The following is an 18,752-nucleotide window of genomic DNA, read 5'->3' as shown; positions in this document are numbered from 1 at the left end:
AGTCTATGGCCCCTTCAGCGCGTACGCCCAAATCTCGTTTTTCTGAGGGTTCAGACATGAGCCCCGACGGGACCAATGGACTGTGCCAAAATGCAGTGTGAGAGCACCGCTAAGCCTTATCATGGATGGAGAGAAGCTGGAGGCTTTTGTATAGTAAGCCATGGTGCTGTATAATGGGGGATCCTGCCTGGATTTCATCCTGTTCGGGCTGCATTAAACTCCTGACAGGTGTGAGTTCCCACGTCTCCTCTGTGGACCCACACAGCGATGTCTGTCTGCAGAGTCCTTTCCCGCTGTGGGTGTCATTGTGATGAAGGAGCAGAGGAGCCGCATATTTTGCCCTTTCCATTCCAAAGGATGAAATTTGCCCCCACATACGGAGCCTAATCTGACGTGCGGCAGATCTGAGACCCCCCACTCCCGTCGTTTTTGGCTCCAGATGTATTTTGCCGCCTGAGCTCTCTTACACTCTCCTGCACTATGTTGGCGCTGTGAAACACAGCGGATTTTTGGCAACTGAATATACACTGAGAAATCCGCTGTGTTTAGCCCCATTGGCTTTCCATAGAGCAGGTCTGCCGCTTTCCCTCAGGATTGTAGTAGTACACGTCTGTCAAAGTCAGTGTCTGACCGTGTTACAATCGGCAGTGAGTCCTGCCAGGCAGACATTTGATCACGCTTGTTGCTATGGTAACACTGACACTTTTCGTTACAGCAGTTTTTATGCATAAAGTCTGAAAACCACTGTGCCCGTCCTGGTCTCCCAATAAATGCTCATACTTGTCATCGTCTTTGCTGTCAGCAGAGTGATTACAGTGTAGAAGTCACCGTATTGTTTCCCACAAGACGTCAGTGACAGGACACATGTTCCAGTAGAGAGCAGACTGCGGCTGTCACTGCCGCGACCACAGACAAGACTTGCTGTCACTACTGGTGTAAGGAGGCTGCCAAATGTGTCTACTGCTAGACGAGGGGGGCATTGATGTAACCCTAGGCTTAGAGGGACAACTGGTGAAAAGGAGGGCTCTACTGTGATTGGTAGAAGCGGTAAGGATGACTCCAGTGTGGCTGGTAATGGACTGTGAGGGTGCAGTGCTGTGACTGTTGCAGGTTCTCCCTATTACTACTGCTGGGGGATGATCTGTGTTGACTTCGGGCGATGTGAATAGTCGTATGGGTGCACTGGTGTGGTAACTGATAAAGGACTATTCCCATTTTAAAAAACGGTGTCCGCTCACTAAGCTACGCTATCACATTATGATTGGTGGAAGTGTGACCTCTGGGAGCACCCAAAAATTCTGAGAATGGAAGGATGCAGGCCTGCGTCCCTCCTCACTTTATTTGTTCTATTGCACAGTGAGCCCCCACTGTGACAGAAAATGCAGAACAGCCCCATGTAAATGAGCACGGCCGGCTGCCGGTCCCTGGACAGCTGGGTTGCAGGGGGCCCCACTATACAGGGCAATGTCAGGATGGGGTACAGAGCGCTAACCCTTCAACTCACATAGTGATTACATACCTGAATGGAGCAGTTCTGTAGCTTCCTGTGCAGCAGGGGGCAATGTGTCCCAGTGCAAGACATAAAGGGGTCTCGGCACTGAATAAGCATCGTGGCCCCTATATGAAGGCTTGGATCACAGATGCCACTTATGCAGTTCATGCTTTCTTCTGGCCTAACAAAGGCAAATAATGGTGTATTTTAATAATGCCTTATATGTGATAGTCCCTCCTTTTACTCTAGATAACCGGTTGCTTTGTCCCATTTCAGTACATTCAGGCCGAGCCCCCCACTAATAAGTCTCTATCCAGCCTGGTGGTCCAGCTCCTGCAGTTCCAAGAAGAAGTGTTTGGAAAACATGTCAGCAACGCTCCCCTTACCAAACTGCCGGTAACTAAAGCTATTGTCTAATGCTTGTCATATTTGGATTATCATGTGACACATACACCGAGGGCATAAAACCATGTTACACAGCTGACTGGACATTGCAATGCTTCAGCCATTGGTCATAATGGACAGATGGATGATCGCAAGGCATAAAATATACCTAACCAGATGGCTACTGTAAATAAAGCATGAAAACCCATAGTGACGGATCCAGCAGTCAGGAACTGCTTCTTACTAGCAGCCCCCGATAATGTGTGCTTTTGTTTGCCTGTAGCTCCTGATTATGAAAGAAGTGGATGGTATCAGATAAAGTTACAATCACATTTACACCACAGCACAAGCTACTAGATGGCTTTCTAATTGTTATGCCATGATGGGATCACATTTAGGGTGCAGTCAGACAACTGTATAGCTCGTCTGAGATCTGACTGCAGTGCACGGACTGATTGTGGGTCTCCCGACCTGAGTGTGTCAGCTGCATAGAAATATATGAAGCTGCCATGCTCGGGTCAGGAGAGCCGCCGTCCGTGCAGTGCGATCCGATCTCGGTCTGCTTCATGCAAACAACTGACTGCACTGCAGTCACTTGAATCTTTGTACTTTTATCGAAAATTGGCAAATCTAATGCATCATTGAAGTCATACACTTACTGTTATCACCAAACAAGAAAGAGAATGATACTTTCCTTATTGCTTCCTTCTCTGTTCACAGCACTAACTAAGATTTTTGGCACTAAAACTGGCCATGCAGATTAGATAGCTGTCAGCCAAGCCATCTCTCCTGTCTCCCCCATACAGAAGAACGCTCATCTCAGCCAAGTGTTCCTGGTTTCTTTATGAGAGCTGCTCCCAGATTAATTGGGCATCAGCTTCTCTCCCCACCAAACAAAAGGATTGGGCAATTGAATTCCAACCGTCCAGTTTCTATGTACCCTGACATCATCTGTTGGGGGACAGTTGGTAGTTTCCCGTACACCTTAGATGGTCAGCTAAAATCAGTGGGTCCGGTCACTGTTAATGTGTATGTTGGCCTCAAAGAGGTTTTCTCACAAAGTACATTTTAATTAGTAGTTCTCGGAGTAATAATAATTTCCACAATTGGGTGTGTTAAAAAAAATGTTCCTGTGCTGAGATAATCTTATAAATGTGCCCCTGCTGTGTACTGTGTAATGGCTGTGTCTGACCGTACAGGAACATGGTCTGATCATACCACATCTCCTGGGCAGGGGAGGAAACAAAAGAGTATACAGACATTACAGCATGGGATCACAGTTGATTCTTTCTGTGAGGTAAAACAAGTTTATAAACTGGCAGAGAAATGTTTTACCTCACAGAAAGCAGCTGTGATCCCATACTGTCCTGTCTGTATACTCTCTTTTGTTTCCTCCCCTGCCCAAGAGCTGTGGTATGATCAGACACGTCCCTGCACAGTCAGACACGGCCATTACACAGTACATAGCAGGGGGGCATTGATAAGATTATCTCAGCACAGGAATATTATTTTTAACACATACAATTGTGGAACTTATTTTTAAGATCTATTGATTAAAATGTACTTTATTCATGGAAAAACTCCTTTGCACGCTAATATATTGTATGTCATTACCTGCTAAGGCTATGTGCCCACAATCAGGAAATAGCAGCAGTTTGGATGCAGCATATTTTTGCTGCGTCCAAAACACTGCGTTCTAATCACGCAGGTAAATCCGCATGTGTTCACTGAACCATGTGGAGTTACCGCACCCTATACAGTCTAATGGGGAGATTTCTATAGTCGAGAATAGCATGTCCGCAACAGAAATTGATATGCTGCGACTCGTGAGTTTACGCAGCGTCAAATAGAAGCACACTGGGCATGGGATTTCTATAAATCCATCCACTTTGCTTGTACTGTATAACGCAGCGTTTTAGACGCAGTGCAGGTGAGCTGCGTCCAAAACGCTGTTATTCCTTATCGTGGGCACGTACCCTTACATCCATTGTTTGCTCAATCCCATGATTCTTGTTTTACAGATGAAATGTTTCCTGGATTTCAAAGTGGGAGGAGCGCTCTGTCATATCCTCGCTGCTGCTTACAAATTTAAGAGTGACCAAGGATGGTAAGACTGACTTACTTTAACCTCATTGTATTCACTCTGTGTTGTGGCTGCAGAGGAACTTGGTGCCTGCTTTTGGGGCTATAATCCCTGATTAATTCTGATGGGCAGAATTAAGGGTGGACCTTCATCAGTATGTGCCATTGGCACTTCTGCAGGACGACAGGTGACACCTTTTGCAAAACTAATTTGCACATTAACCCTCAACTGGTGAGGTGGGGTTTGCCACACCCCAGGGAATTTTTGTTTGGCTGCCATTCATTGAAAAATGCTGGTATGAGGATACGCGTCTCACTAGCTTCCATCCATTTGTGGGTGTCAAAAATTTGTTATACTCATGTGTAATCAATCGCCAATAAGAAAACGATTAAAACAAACGTGATCTTTGCATTTTGTGTAAAAATAAGAGATTTCTAAACACTAGGGTATAGGAAACCCCACATCACCAGTTGCGTGACAAAAACCCCACCTCTCCAGTTGAGGGTTAATGTTGGATATAAATTTACCAGCATTTGCTATCTCTAATTTCAATCTTTTATTCCTTTTAGGCGTAGATTTGATTTCCAGAACCCTTCCCGCATGGACCGTAATGTGGAAATGTTTATGAACATTGAAAAGTCCCTTGTGCAGGTTTGGATGCCTTCTCCTTATTCTCTTGTGGTGGGGTGCAATTATTTAAGAGTGCAGGATTTTTTTTCTTATTCTACCTATAGATTTAGTGCCAACGGGAATTGATGCATGAATGTGCCACAGCAATTGTGTCAACATACCCTTATAGTTTTTACTTTCATAAAATGTTTTTTTTTCTGTATGCTAGACTTGTTATTTATTGTGTTTGTCTTCTTTTTAATCCTTCAGAATAATTGTCTGTCACGACCAAATATATACCTGCATCCAGATATAGACTCAAAACTGCAGAGCAAGCTTAAAGACATTGTAAAAAGACATCAGGTAATATACGGGTGACTGTTTCATATTGTTCACTCTGTAAGGATAAAATGATTTTAAACCCTCTCTCTGCCAAGGACATATCTAATACATCATGATGTTAAGTGCTTTCTTCTGCATGAATATATGGAATAGACCTTGAGTGGCTTTTTTATGAATTATTTTGTTCTAATGCATAGGTTTGCTGAGGTTAAAAAATGTCAAACTGAGCTTTACTCACCCAGTGCTGCTCCAGCCCCAACTGTCCACCACTGTCCCTAGGTTTTGTTGATGGGCTCTGTGACCTTTGCAATGGAGTCAGCGGTCTTATGTTGCCTACCTCGGCAACACTGCTGAGCCCAGTGAGTGACTGCAGCGGTCATGTGCTCTGTCAATACAGGGGGCAGTGGAAAGCTGATCCTGGAGTTTTGGTGGGTCAGAAAAGCCCAGTTTTTTTACTTTTAAACTCTGCAGTCCTATGCAGTTAACCAAAAAAGGAATTCTTGGAAAACACTTTTTTAAATCTTGGTATCATTATACTTGGTGCCATATTCATTTGAAATTGGGGAGTAGCATGAAAACTTTTAATTCCTGGTTATGTTTTCCAAAGTGACATGGGATAAAAGCTCACAGCATAATAAGGCGCCCATACAGATTAGACTGATGTTGGCCAAATCCGCCGATATGTATAGATTTGGTAGATATACGAATGTGTATGGGTGGAAAAATAAGAATCCAACATGTCCTACTTTAGACTGCCAATCCATTTGTTCTCTAAGAAATAACCCACTAGAGATGTTTGACAACTGGTCTCTTAGAGAAAACACAGGAAAACTTGGCAAAAGCAAGCCCCCCATTAAAAGGGAGAGTCAGGCGAGATAGCTACCTACTGAACGAGCACTCCTGAAAAATGGAAGAGTCGGGCGAGATAGCTACCAACCCAACTAACACACCTGTATATGGGAGTGTCTGGCGAGATAGCTACCGACCGAACTAGCATTCCTGGGTATGGGAGAGTCGGGCGCGATGGCTACCAACCGAACTAGCACACCTGTAAATGGGAGAGTCGGGCGAGATGGCTACCAACCAAACTAGCATTCCTGGGTATGGGAGAGTCGGGCGCGATGGCTACCAATCCAACTAGCACACCTGTAAATGGGAGAGTCGGGCGAGATAACTACCGACCGAACGAGCACTCCTGTGTATGAGAGAGTCTGGCGGGATAGCTACCGACCGAGCGAGCACTCCTGTGCATGGGAGAGTATGGTGGGATAGCTACCGACCGAACGAGCACTACTGTGCATGGGACAGCTGGCAACCAAACGATTGGCTAAATCATCGTTTGGGCGACAGTTATCTAAAGTGTGTGGGGTGCTTTACTGTCATCTCTCCACCTTTGTAGCCTTTAGTGACCACAGGGGGATACAGGCATTTGTGTTTATGTTTTGACCACTTTTACCAATCAGTGGGATTATATGGACATACCACATTTAGACTATGTATTCACGATGCAGATTTGAAGCAGAAATTTCCTGAGCGTTTTTGTCTCTCCTTGCCAGAAAAAACGCATGCGGTTTTTACATGCGTTTTTGATGCGCTTTTACATGCGTTTTTTTACCCGTTGTGGTAAAACGCCTCACTTGGCCGCTTCTGGAAGTAGACTCAGGAACCGTGTTTTGTCTGCAGGCTTTAATATGTGGTATAAGACTATGTGCACACAAAGCGATTTTAATGCGTTTTTTGCAAAATCGCTTGTAATAGGTCTGCCATTTACTACAATGCAAATCCACATGTGCTGTGCACATCATGCGGAAATTTCCGCTGCGAATTCGCATTGCAGTAAAAACCGCAGCAAGACCAATTCTAGTGCAATTTCGCTGCAAAATCGCCACCATTGACTTGCATTGGATCGCATAAGATCCGCATGACTACATGTAGTCATGCAGATCTTATGCAATTAATGCGCGGATGGTACCCGGGGCTGGAGAAGAGGAGACTCTCCTCCAGACCCTGGTACCATAGTACCTGTAAGTAGAAAAAGAATTAAAATAAAAAATAACCTTATACTCACCTTCTGATGGCCCCCGCTCTGCTCCCAGCGTCGCTGCTGACTCCGTGGCGGATATCGGTAATATGAAAGGACCTTTCATGATGTCAGCGGTCAAGTGACAGGTCACGTGACCGCTGACGTTATGGAAGGTCCTTTTACAGTACTGGCACCCGCCACGGAGCCAGCAGCGACGCCGGAAGCAGACCGAGGTAGCTGGAAAGGTGAGTATAAGGTTATTTTTTATTTTTTACGTTCTATTTCTTTTTTTTTTTTTTAAACATTATGTTGGTCACACAATATAAATCCATGTCGGTTGCATGGATTTATATTGTGTGACCAACTTTCAAGCACTTTTCCAAGTGATGCTAAAATCGCTTGGAAAAGTGCTTAACAAAAGCATGCATGCTAAAAATGCTTGACAAACGCTTGTCCCTGGCAGAAGAAACACATGTAAATTAAGAATGCATTTTTTTCTGCCAGGGAGATGCAGAAACGCTCTGGAAAAATCCGGAGCATTTCTGCATTGTGGGCACATAGCCTAAAGCTCTGCACCCCAGAAAAATAAACACAGCCTTACTGGCAAAACAACAAAGCAAAAAAAGATAAATGATAACACAGTCCATAGCAGTGTGGGATTATCCACACAGGTTGTAGTCCAAGCTTCCACCTCCTCTCTGAGCTGTGTGGCCTTCCAGTCTGGAGTCTTTGCCACTCCAAATTCAACAACCGAAAAAAAAAAATGGTAACTGAGCATTTAAACCTTGCTCAGCCACACCCTGAGGCGAAGGTGTGGGGAATGACTTCCCTCTCATCTCTACGTCATTCCCATAAAACCACACCCTTTAAAAGAGTTAACCTCCAGCATATAACATGCTGGCAGAAAGTCTATTGGTTTCAGTTCACACAGGCCAGCAACCTGCGTGACACATACCTCACCTCATATACCATACTAGTAAATCTGTCACATATTCCCCCCCCCCCTGCCCAAAGCCGGGGGTTTGGGCACCTTCCGAAACCAGACAGGGAATTCTAGAAAGGGCATCAGTGTTCCCGTGTAACTTCCCGGGCCTGTGCTCTGCGTGAAAGTTGAAGTCCTGAAGAGCTAGGAACCATCTAGTTACCCTGGCATTTTTACCCCTCTTTTCCCTCAACCAACTCAATGGGACATGGTCTAACACCAACTTAAACTTCCGGCCTAGTAGGTAGTATCTTAGTGTATCTACGGCCCACTTTATGGTTAGACACTCTTTTTCTACTATTGCGTAGTTTTTCTCGCAGGACGAAAGCTTCCGGCTCCGATAGAGAAGGGATGTTCTTCCCCATTTATCTCTTGAGAGAGTACGGCTCCTATACCAACCTCTGAAGCGTCTGTCTGGACCACAAACTCTTTCTTGAAGTCTGGTGCGACCAGGACCGGCTGTTTACACATTGCTGACTTCAACAGTTGAAACGCAGTCTCTGTTTCCTCTTTCCACTTCACCATGGTTGATCTCGTGCCTTATAGGAGATCCATCAGTGGCTCGGCCATCATGGTAAAATTTGGGATAAACCGCCGGTAATATCCCACCATTCCCAGGAATGCTCTCACTTTCTTCTTGGAGAGCGGTTTCGGCCAGATCTGGATGGCCTCCAGTTTATTAACTTGCGGCTTTATTTTGCCTTTCCCGACGACATAGCCCAAGTACTTGGCCCCCTCTTTTCCAACGGTGCATTTTTTTGGATTTATTGTAAATCCCGCCTTCCTTAGAGCATCCAGATCGGCCTGTAGTTTAGGTAGATGACTAGCCCAGTCTGGGCTAAAGACTACAATGTCGTCAAGGTAGGCTGCGGCATACTTCTTATGTGGGGCTAGGATCCAATCCATAGCCCTCTGGAAGGCGGCTGGGGCCCCCTGTAGTCCGAACGGCATCCGAGTGTATTGGAAGCACCCTTCAGGTGTCGAGAAAGCAATCTTCTCCTTGGCCGTCTGGGACATCGGGATCTGCCAGTCAGGTCCAGAGTGGTGATGTCCCTCGCTGGTCCAAGCCTCTCGATGAGTTCATCGACTCGGGGCATCGGGTGCGCGTCACACTTGGGACACCTCATTTAGCCGGCAGTAATCATTACAAAACCTCCACTCTCCTTTGGGTTTTGGCACGAGGACGATGGGGCTCGACCATCCACTCTTTGACTCCTCTTTCACACCGAGGTCTAACATCCTCTTCACCTCGGCCAGGATCACCTCCCTGCGTGCTTCAGGAATCCTGTATGGCTTTAGGTTCACCCTCATATGTGGCTCTGTTAGCACATCATGTTCTACTACCTGGGTATGCCCCGGCAACTCTGACAACAAGTCCCGATTCTGCTGGAGCAGTTCTCGACACTGTTGCTTCTGGGCTGGCGAAAGGGTCTCCGCTATCGTGACATCTTCTATCTGGCCTTCGTGAGTGGCTCCTAGGCAAGGAGTTCCCCCTGGTTCCCGATCTCGCCACGGCTTGAGCAGGTTTACATGGTACACCTGGTGTGGCTTTTCTTCGGCCAGGCTGGTGGACTCTGTAGTTCACTTCACCGAGCTTCTCCACCACCTCATATGGGCCTTGCCACTTGGCCAGAAACGTACTTTCAATGGTGGGAGTAAGAACCAGGACGCGATACCCAGGTTGGAACTGTCTCAGTCTTGCCCACCGGGTTTACACCCTCGCCTGGAGGAGATGTTCCTTCATGGTGGGCATCACCTTCGCCATGCTCTCCTGTAACTGGGCGACATGTTCGATGATGCTCCGGTGGGGCGTGACCTCGGCCTCCCAGGTTTCTTTGGCGATGTCTAGGAGACCTCTTGGATGCCGTCCATACAGGAGCTCAAATTGAGAGAAGCCAGTGGAGGCTTGAGGAACTGACAGAGAAAAGCTGAAATGGGAGCAGGTAGTCCCAGTCTCGCCCATACTTTTCAACGACCTTCCTGAGCATCGCCTTTAAGTTCTTATTGAAGCGTTACACTAAGCCGTCCGTCTGCGGATGATAAACTGAGGTCCAAATCTGGGCAATCTGAAGGACTCTGCATAGCTCCTTCATCACCTTGCTCATGAAGGGGGTTCCTTGGTCTGTCAAAATCTCTTTTGGCAGACCTGTCCGAGCAAAAATATGAACTAGCTCTCGGGCAATACTTTTACTGGACGAGTTCCTTAGGGGTACCGGTTCGCATAGTCCATGACCACCAGGATGTATTGGTGGCCCCGGGCCGATTTAACTATGGGACCCACGAGGTCCATGGCAATCCTCTCAAAGGGAACCTCTATGATAGGTAGTGGAACTAAGGGACTACGGAAGTGGGAGGTTGGCGCGGTTATCTGGCAGGGGGGGCAGGTCCTATAATAGTTTAAGATTTCCCGATAACATCCTGGCCAATAAAACTTCCTCACTATTCTCTCCTGGGTCTTCTCAACCCCTAGGTGTCCCCCCAGAATATGTAAGTGTGCCATGTTTAATATCCTCTGACTGTATGAACCTGGAACTAACAGCTGTTCCACTACCTCTTCACTTTTTAGTTTGGTCCAAGTATAATAGCTCCCCCTGAACTGCAAAGTGTGGGTACGTGGTGCTCGCCCCTGGCTCTTGAGCAATTCCATTACAAACAGTAACATTATCCCACGCCCCTTTCAAGGTCAAGTCCCGAACTTGAGCTGACCCAAAGTTCTCTCCGGGCACCTCTAATTCAGGGAGGTCGACCACCTCAGACACAGTCTCGTCCTTGTCGCCGACAAGGACACATAGTGGGAACTCATCCACTTCCGATGTAGACCAGGGTATTTCTCTAAGGTCCTGGCTTTTTCCTACGGGACTCGGTCTGGATCCCTTCCCCCTCAAGTCCCAGAACAAGGGAAAATCGCGCCCCAAATTGATGGGATGTATCAGGTCCCTGACCACCCCGACCTCGTGGGATTATGCGCCACAGTCTGTTCCGACTGTCACTCTGGCTACTGGGTAGTTCTTGGCATCCCCATGTATGCAGCGGCGCCCACAGATTTGGTAGGGATCAGCTGGTGGGGAAGGGTGGCACTGATTAAGGTTACCAGCCTCCCGGAGTCCAACAGCCCCAGGACCATCACTCTGTTAATGGATACAGCACACGTCTGCGGGCCCTTGCTGAGTTGACAGTCCACACTGCAGGCTGGGCAAGCATAATATGAACATCGTCTGCCTAGGCTGCAGTCCATTGGCTCAGCAGATGTATGACACTGGGCGGCTACGTGTCCCGGATTGCGACACCGACAACAGATCACATCCTTAACAACAGTCCTTGCGGCACCTTCAGTGGAAGTGGAATGCCCCCCCAGTTGTGGCTCTGAACCCCTTCCGTGGTGAACCCGCCCCCTTTTGGACACTCCAGTAGTGGGAGGTGATCATGTCAGGTTTCCCTAGGGATTTTTCGACAACTTGGTACCTCTCTACAAGTCCCACAAGGTCGTCCGCATTCTGAGGGTCGCCCTGGGCAACCTCGGCCTGCACCGGCCAGGGTAGAGAATGGATGGGTAGGGAATGGATGAACCTGTCCATCACCACACGCTCAACCATCTGGGCAGGAGTGGAAGACTGGCTGCAGCCACTTCTGGACTAGATGTAACAAGTCGAACATCTGTGACTGTGGAGGTTTGTCGCCGGCATACTCCCAGTGGTAGACCCTTTAGCGCTCTGTAAGACATAGTCACTCCTGAACGTGCCAATATCTCGGTTTTTAATTTTGCGTACTCCTTTGCGTCTTGTATAACCAGATCGTAATAGGCCTTCTACGGCTCCCTGGTCAAATATGGCGCCAGAACCTGTGCCCACTGTTCCGGAGGTAATCTCTCCCGTTCCGCCACCCTTTCAAAAACAGTCAGGAACGCCTCAACGTCATCCCCTGGGGTCATCTTCTGTAAGGTTCTCCTTACCGTTTTCCTGACGTGTGCGTCATCACCTGGATATGGGGGTGGAGCGGATGTCCTGCCACGGATCTCCCTGCTAGGAGCTCCATCTGTTGCTGCTGCTGGATTTGCTGTATCAGGAGTTTTTGTCTCCTGCTGCCGTTGTTGCTGAAGCTGCTCTCTGCTGCTGGTGCATGCTCGGCTGTGTCTGCTGCATGCTCTGCTGGGTCTGCAAGTACAGTTACTGCATGCTCTGCTGGCTTTGGACCTGGTGCCTCACTCGGCCGCTTCGGGAAGTAGACTCAGGAACCGTGTTTTGTCTGCAGGCTTTATTATGTGGCATAAAGCTCTGCACTCCAGCAAAATAAACACAGCCTTACTGGCAAAACAACAAAACGAAAAATGATAAATGATAACACAGTCCATAGCAGTGTGGGATTAGCCACACTGGTTGTAGTCCCAGCTTCCAGCTCCTCTCTGAGCTGTGACCTTCCAGTCTGGAGTCTTTGCCACTCCAAATTCAACAACTGAAAAAAAAAATGGTAACTGAGCATTTAAACCTTGCTCAGCCACACCCTGAGGCGGAGGTATGGGGAATGACTTCCCTCCCAGCTCTACGTCATTCCCATAGAACCACACCCTTTAAAATAGTTAACCTCCAGCATATAACATGCTGGCAGAAAGTCTATTGGTTTCAGTTCACACAGGCCAGCAATTTGCATGACACATACCTCCCGTCATATGCCATACCAGTGATTGTGTCACAACGTTTTTTGATGCATTTTTGAGCATCAATGAATGATTTTTGCAGCTAAATAGTGTTGGTGGGACATTGCTTAAGCCCTTGGATTACCATAAGAACTGGGGTGAGTATATTGGTTTATTTAAATGATTAATGAATGGGTCTGTTGTATTTCAAATAAAGTGTTTACACTGTGTCTGTGTGTTTCTTTACTTTATTTGGTCATGAAAAGATCTGATTTACACCTTGACATCACCAAACAAAAGAGCTGGGTGTCAGCTAGTTCCATTCACCCAATCTTCATTAGCATTTCTATTCATGTAATTTATGCGACTGCTGTGAGCTGTTTTTTTAGCCTGGGAATGTGCCACTAGGCAAACATTTTCCCTGGCCATAATTATCATCTCATAGCTGGTTTGTTAGCCCCTTCGTCCCCCTCCCCGATCAGCACTCAGCAGCGCTTTGGACACAACGTATTTATGTTGCGTCCAAAATGCGGAGCTATAATGCCGCACTTTTGTTATCGGTAAATGTGAATCCACCGCATATAATGACACTTCAATCGGTCAAAATCTGCAGTGGAGACTAGCGTGTCCGCTACAGAAATTGACATGCTGCGGGTGAGTTTGGGTACGTGGCCGCGGTCAGGAGCCCCTGCAGGTTTGACGCTGCGTGTTTATACAGCGTCAAACCCGCAGCGTCCAGAGGTTACAGCATAGTGGATGGGATCTCTAGAAATCCCATGTCCACTATGCGTGCATCTGAGGCTGCCAATCACCCGCGGACACTGACATGCAGGGCATCTTTCAGGACCGCAGCATGTCAAGTTCTCTAGTGGAGTCGCTAGTAGAGATGAGCGGTGTTCGACTAGAACTGTTCGCCAATCTCAAATTCGAGCTGTTTTGGGCGGTGTTCGAGTTGTTCGACGAACGCGAACGATTTGCAAAAAATTCGGCTGTTCGAGGTTATGTTCGATAACTGTTCGTGCACCAAAAGCGTGTCCTGCATGTCTGGTGCTATTTAGAGCACCAATCATGCAGGGATTGTCTGCCACTCACTGTAATGCCACAGCCATGGTGGTTGTGGCATTACAGTGATTGCCCAAATCGATGGGAACAGTGCCAACAGTGAAACATGAAAAGCCGGCAATTCAGCAGCGGCATACACCGGTACCCGACAATTTAGAACCGAAAGAATAGAGCTTCACACATAGATTAGATAGATATAAACATGTCAGCCACATATATACGAAGTACAGTGAAAGTGCTGCTTACTGTACTTGTCATTTAGCGTAAAGGATTTATCAAAAAAAATAATAGTGTTTTCATGCACCGTCTCTTTAAAAAAGCCGGCCGGCAATTCAGCATCTGTACCCGACAATTTAGAATAGAAGGAATAGAGAATCACACATAGAATAGATAGATAGAAACATGTCAGTCACATATATATGAAGTACAGTGACAGTGTTGCTTACTGTACTTGTCATTTAGTGTAAAGGATTTATCAAAAAAAATAATAGTGTTTTCATGCAGCGTCTCTTTAAAAAAGTCGGCCGGCAATTCAGCATCTGTACCCAACAATTTAGAATAGAAGGAATAGAGAATCACACATAGATTAGATAGATAGAAACATGTCAGTCACATATATATGAAGTACAGTGACAGTGTTGCTTACTGTACTTGTCATTTAGTGTAAAGGATTTATTAAAAAAAATAACAGTGTTTTCATGCACCGTCTCTTTAAGAAAGCCGGCCGGCAATTCAGCATCTGTACCCGACAATTTATAACAGACAGAATAGAGCTTCACACATAGATTAGATAGATAGAAACATGTCAGTCACATATATATGAAGTACAGTGATAGTGTTGATTACTGTACTTGTCATTTAGTATTAAAATAAAGGATTTATTATTAAAAAAATTGGCGTGGGGTTCCCCTTAATTTTAGGCTCTAGCGGAGGTTAAGCAGACAGCTGGGGCAGATGTTTGAAGCCTGGGAAGGGGGTAATACCCACGGAGCTTCCCAGGCTACTAATATCAGCCCCCAGCTGAATACCTAGCCTTTACTAGCTATTAAAATGGGGGACCCCCCCAAAAAAATGACGTGGGGTCCCCCCTAATTTAATAGCTAGCAAAGGCTAGGCAGACAGCTGGGGGCTGATATTAATAGCCCAGGAAGGGAGCCATGAACATTGGCCCCCTCCCAGGCTAGAAACACCAGCCGTCAGCCGCCCCAGAAATGGCGCATTCATAGGATGCGCCAATTCTGGCACTTAGCCTCGCTCTTCCCACTGCCCTGTAGTGGTGGCAGTGGGGTAATAGGGCTGGGGTTGATGTCAGCTTATAATGCCAGCTGACATCAAGCCCAGGTTAGTAATGGAGAGGCGTCTATAAGACACCCCCATTACTAACCCCATAGTCAAAGTTAAAAAAAAACACAAACACCCAGAATAAAGTCCTTTAATTGAAATAAAGACACAATTCTTTATTGTTCTAAATTAAACCATACTTACCGTCACGCCCATTCCAGCTGAAGCCAACGATCTCCTGTAATAAAAATAAAATAATAAAGCAACCTCATCCTTACCTTTCCATGGTTCCCACGACAGCTTCAGCTCTGCTACATCGAGATGACAGGCTGGACCGCAGCAGAACGCTGCCATCCAGCCTGTCATCCCGCAGACACTGAGAAGAGCAGGCTTGCTTGCGCTCCACATTGTCTCTCTGTGACGGCATAAAGATGAGCCGAGGTCATGTCCAATGAACTCGGCTCACCTCATGCACGTCACTTACAGCGTGGGAGAATTCTCACGCTGAAGCGCTGAGTGCAGGAGAATTTTCCCACGCTGTCAGTGAGGTGCATGAGGTGAGCTGAGTTCATTGGACATGAGCTCACCTCATGCACGTCACTGACAGCGTGGGAGAATTCTCCTGCACTCAGCACTTCAGCGTGAGAATTTTCCCACGCTGTCAGTGACGTGCATGAGGTGAGCCGAGTTCATTGGACATGACCTCGGCTCATCTGGATGCCCTCACAGCGAGACACTGAGGAGCGCAAGCATTCCTGCTCTTCTCAGTGTCTGCGGCATGACAGGCTGGATGGCGGCGTTCTGCTGCGGTCCAGCCTGTCATCTCGATGTAGCAGAGCTGAAGCTGTCGTGGGAACCATGGAAAGGTAAGGATGAGGTTGCTTTATTATTTTTCTTTTATTGCAGGAGATCGTTGGCTTCAGCTGGAATGGGCGTGATGGTAAGTATAGTTTAATTTAGAACAATAAAGAATTGTGTGTTTATTTCAATTAAAGGACTTTATTCTGGGTGTTGTGTTTTTTTTAAATACTTTACTAGAAATTCATGGCGGTCATGTCTAATACTGGCGTGACCCCATGAATTTTGGGCTTGGGGCCAGCTGATAATACCAAGCTGGCCCTAACCCCTTTATTACCCAGTGAGCCACCGCACCAGGGCCCTGGATGAGTTGGGTACAGCGCCAGAAGATGGCGCTTCTATGAACGCGCCATTTTCTGGGGTGGCTGCGGACTGCAATTTGCAGCGGGGGGGGCCCAGAAAGCTTGGGCCTCCCTGCGCTGCAGATTCCAGCCCCCAGCTGCCTAGTTGTACCTGGCTGGACACAAAAATAGGGCGAAGCCCCACGTATTTTTTTTTTAATTATTTCATGAAATTCATGAAATAATTAAGAAAAAAAGGCCTTCCCTATATTGTTGTGTCCGGCCAGGTACAAATAGTCAGCTGGTGGTTGGGGGCAGCCCGTTCCTGCCTGCTGCACCTGACTGGACACAAATATAGTGCGAAGCCCCACTTCAATTTTTTTAAATTATTTCAGGAAATTCATGAAATAATTAAAAAAAAATTGACGTACGGCTTCGCACTATATTTGTGTCCAGTCAGGTGCAGCAGGCAGGAACGGGCTGCCCCCAACCACCAGCTGCCTATTTGTACCTGGCCGGACACAACAATATAGGGAAGCCCTTTTTTTCTTAATTATTTCATGAAATAATTTAAAGAAAATTGACGTGGGGCTTCGCCCTGTTTTTGTGTCCAGCCAGGTACAACTAGGCAGCTGGGGGCTGGAATCCGCAGCGCAGGGAGGCCCAAGCTTTCTGGGCCACCCCCGCTGCAAATTGCAGTCCGCAGCCACCCCGAAAAATGGCGCGCTCATAGAAGCGCCATCTTCTGGCGCTGTACCCAACTCATCCAGGGCCCTGATGCGGTGGCTCACTGGGTAATAAAGGGGTTAGGGCCAGCTTGGCATTATCAGCTGGCCCTAAGCCCAAAATTCATGGGGTCATGCCAATATTAGACATGACCACCATGAATTTCTAGTAAAGTATTTAAAAAAAACACAACACCCAGAAAAAAGTCCTTTAATTGAAATAAACACACAATTCTTTATTGTTCTAAATTAAACCAAACTTACCATCACGCCCATTCCAGCTGAAGCCAACGATCTCCTGAAATAAAAGAAAAATAATAAAGCAACATCATCCTTACCTTTCCATGGTTCCCATGACAGCTTCAGCTCTGCTACATCGAGATGACAGGCTGGACCGCAGCAGAACGCTGCCATCCAGCCTGTCATCCCGCAGACACTGAGAAGCGCAGGCTTGCTTGCGCTCCACAGTGTCTCTCTGTGAGGGCATCCAGATGAGCCGAGTTAATGTCCAATGAACTCGGCTCACCTCATGTACGTCACTGACAGCGTGGGAAAATTCTCCTGCACTCAGCGCTTCAGCGTGAGAATTTTCCCACGCTGTCAGTGACGTGCATGAGGTGCGCCGAGTTCATTGGACATGAGCTCACCTTATGCACGTCACTGACAGCGTGGGAGAATTCTCCTGCACTCAGCGCTTCAGCGTGAGAATTTTCCCACGCTGTCAGTGACGTGCATGAGGTGAGCCGAGTTCATTGGACATGAACTCGTCTCATCTTTATGCTGTCACAGCCAGACACTGCAGAGCGCAAGCATGCCTGCGCTTCTCAGTGTCTGCGGGATGACAGGCTGGATGGCAGCGTTCTGCTGCGGTCCAGCCTGTCATCTCGATGTAGCAGAGCTGAAGCTGTCGTGGGAACCATGGAAAGGTAAGGATGATGTTGCTTTATTATTTTTCTTTTATTGCAGGAGATCGTTGGCTTCAGCTGGAATGGGCGTGATGGTAAGTATGGTTTAATTTAGAACAATAAAGGATTGTGTCTTTATTTCAATTAAAGGACTTTTTTCTGGGTGTTTGTGTTTTCTTTTAACTTTGACTATGGGGTTAGTAATGGGGGTGTCTTATAGACGCCTCTCCATTACTAACCTGGGCTTGATGTCAGCTGGCATTATAAGCTGACATCAACCCCAGCCCTATTACCCCCTGCCACCGCTACAGGGCAGCGTGGAAGAGCGAGGCTAAGTGCCAGAATTGTCGCATCCTATGAATGCGCCATTTCTGGGGCGGCTGACGGCTGGTGTTTCTAGCCTGGGAGGGGGCCAATATTCATGGCTCCCTTCCTGGGCTATTAATATCAGCCCCCAGCTGTCTGCCTAGCCTTTGCTAGCTATTAAATTAGGGGGGACCCCACGTCATTTTTTTGGGGGGGTCCCCCATTTTAATAGCTAGTAAAGGCTAGGTATTCAGCTGGGGGCTGATATTAGTAGCCTGGGAAGCTCCGTGGGTATTACCCCCTTCCCAGGCTTCAAACATCTGCCCCAGCTGTCTGCTTAACCTCCGCTAGAGACTAAAATTAAGGGGAACCCCACGCCAATTTTTTTTAATAATAAATCCTTTATTTTAATACTAAATGACAAGTACAGTAACCAACACTATCACTGTACTTCATATATATGTGACTGACATGTTTCTATCTATCTAATCTATGTGTGAAGCTCTATTCCTTCCATTCTAAATTGTCGGGTACAGATGCTGAATTGCCGGCCGGCTTTTTTAAAGAGACGGTGCATGAAAACACTATTATTTTTTTAAATAAATCCTTTACACTAAATGACAAGTACAGTAAGCAACACTGTCACTGTACTTCATATATATGTGACTAACATGTTTCTATCTATCTAATCTATGTGTGAGGCTCTATTCCTTCTTGTCTAAATTGTCGGGTACCGGTGTATGCCGCTGCTGAATTGCCGGCCGGCTTTTTTAAAGAAAGCGTCTTCTG

At 46.9% G+C, this 18,752-nt stretch overlaps 1 protein-coding gene across 5 annotated transcripts in view; it reads left to right on the top strand.

Moving 5' to 3' along the window:
• Positions 1-18,752, top strand: part of SMARCC2 (SWI/SNF related BAF chromatin remodeling complex subunit C2) — an 86,176-nt gene that overhangs the window by 3,472 nt on the left and 63,952 nt on the right. For all 5 annotated transcript variants that reach the window (XM_073663735.1, XM_073663736.1, XM_073663734.1 and 2 more), the window contains exons 2-5: positions 1,769-1,888; positions 3,898-3,983; positions 4,529-4,610; positions 4,839-4,931. In XM_073663735.1, the coding sequence (XP_073519836.1) occupies positions 1,769-1,888; positions 3,898-3,983; positions 4,529-4,610; positions 4,839-4,931 (381 nt within the window). The remainder of the gene's footprint in view (positions 1-1,768; positions 1,889-3,897; positions 3,984-4,528; positions 4,611-4,838; positions 4,932-18,752) is intronic.

The sequence above is a fragment of the Phyllobates terribilis genome, unplaced genomic scaffold, assembly GCF_046119375.1.
Source record: "Phyllobates terribilis strain yellow unplaced genomic scaffold, ASM4611937v1 Scaffold_2__4_contigs__length_985480577, whole genome shotgun sequence".
In the NCBI taxonomy this organism is placed as follows: domain Eukaryota; kingdom Metazoa; phylum Chordata; class Amphibia; order Anura; family Dendrobatidae; genus Phyllobates; species Phyllobates terribilis.
The sequence above is the reverse complement of the archived record's forward strand: the minus strand, read 5'-3'. Positions and strand labels throughout refer to the sequence as shown.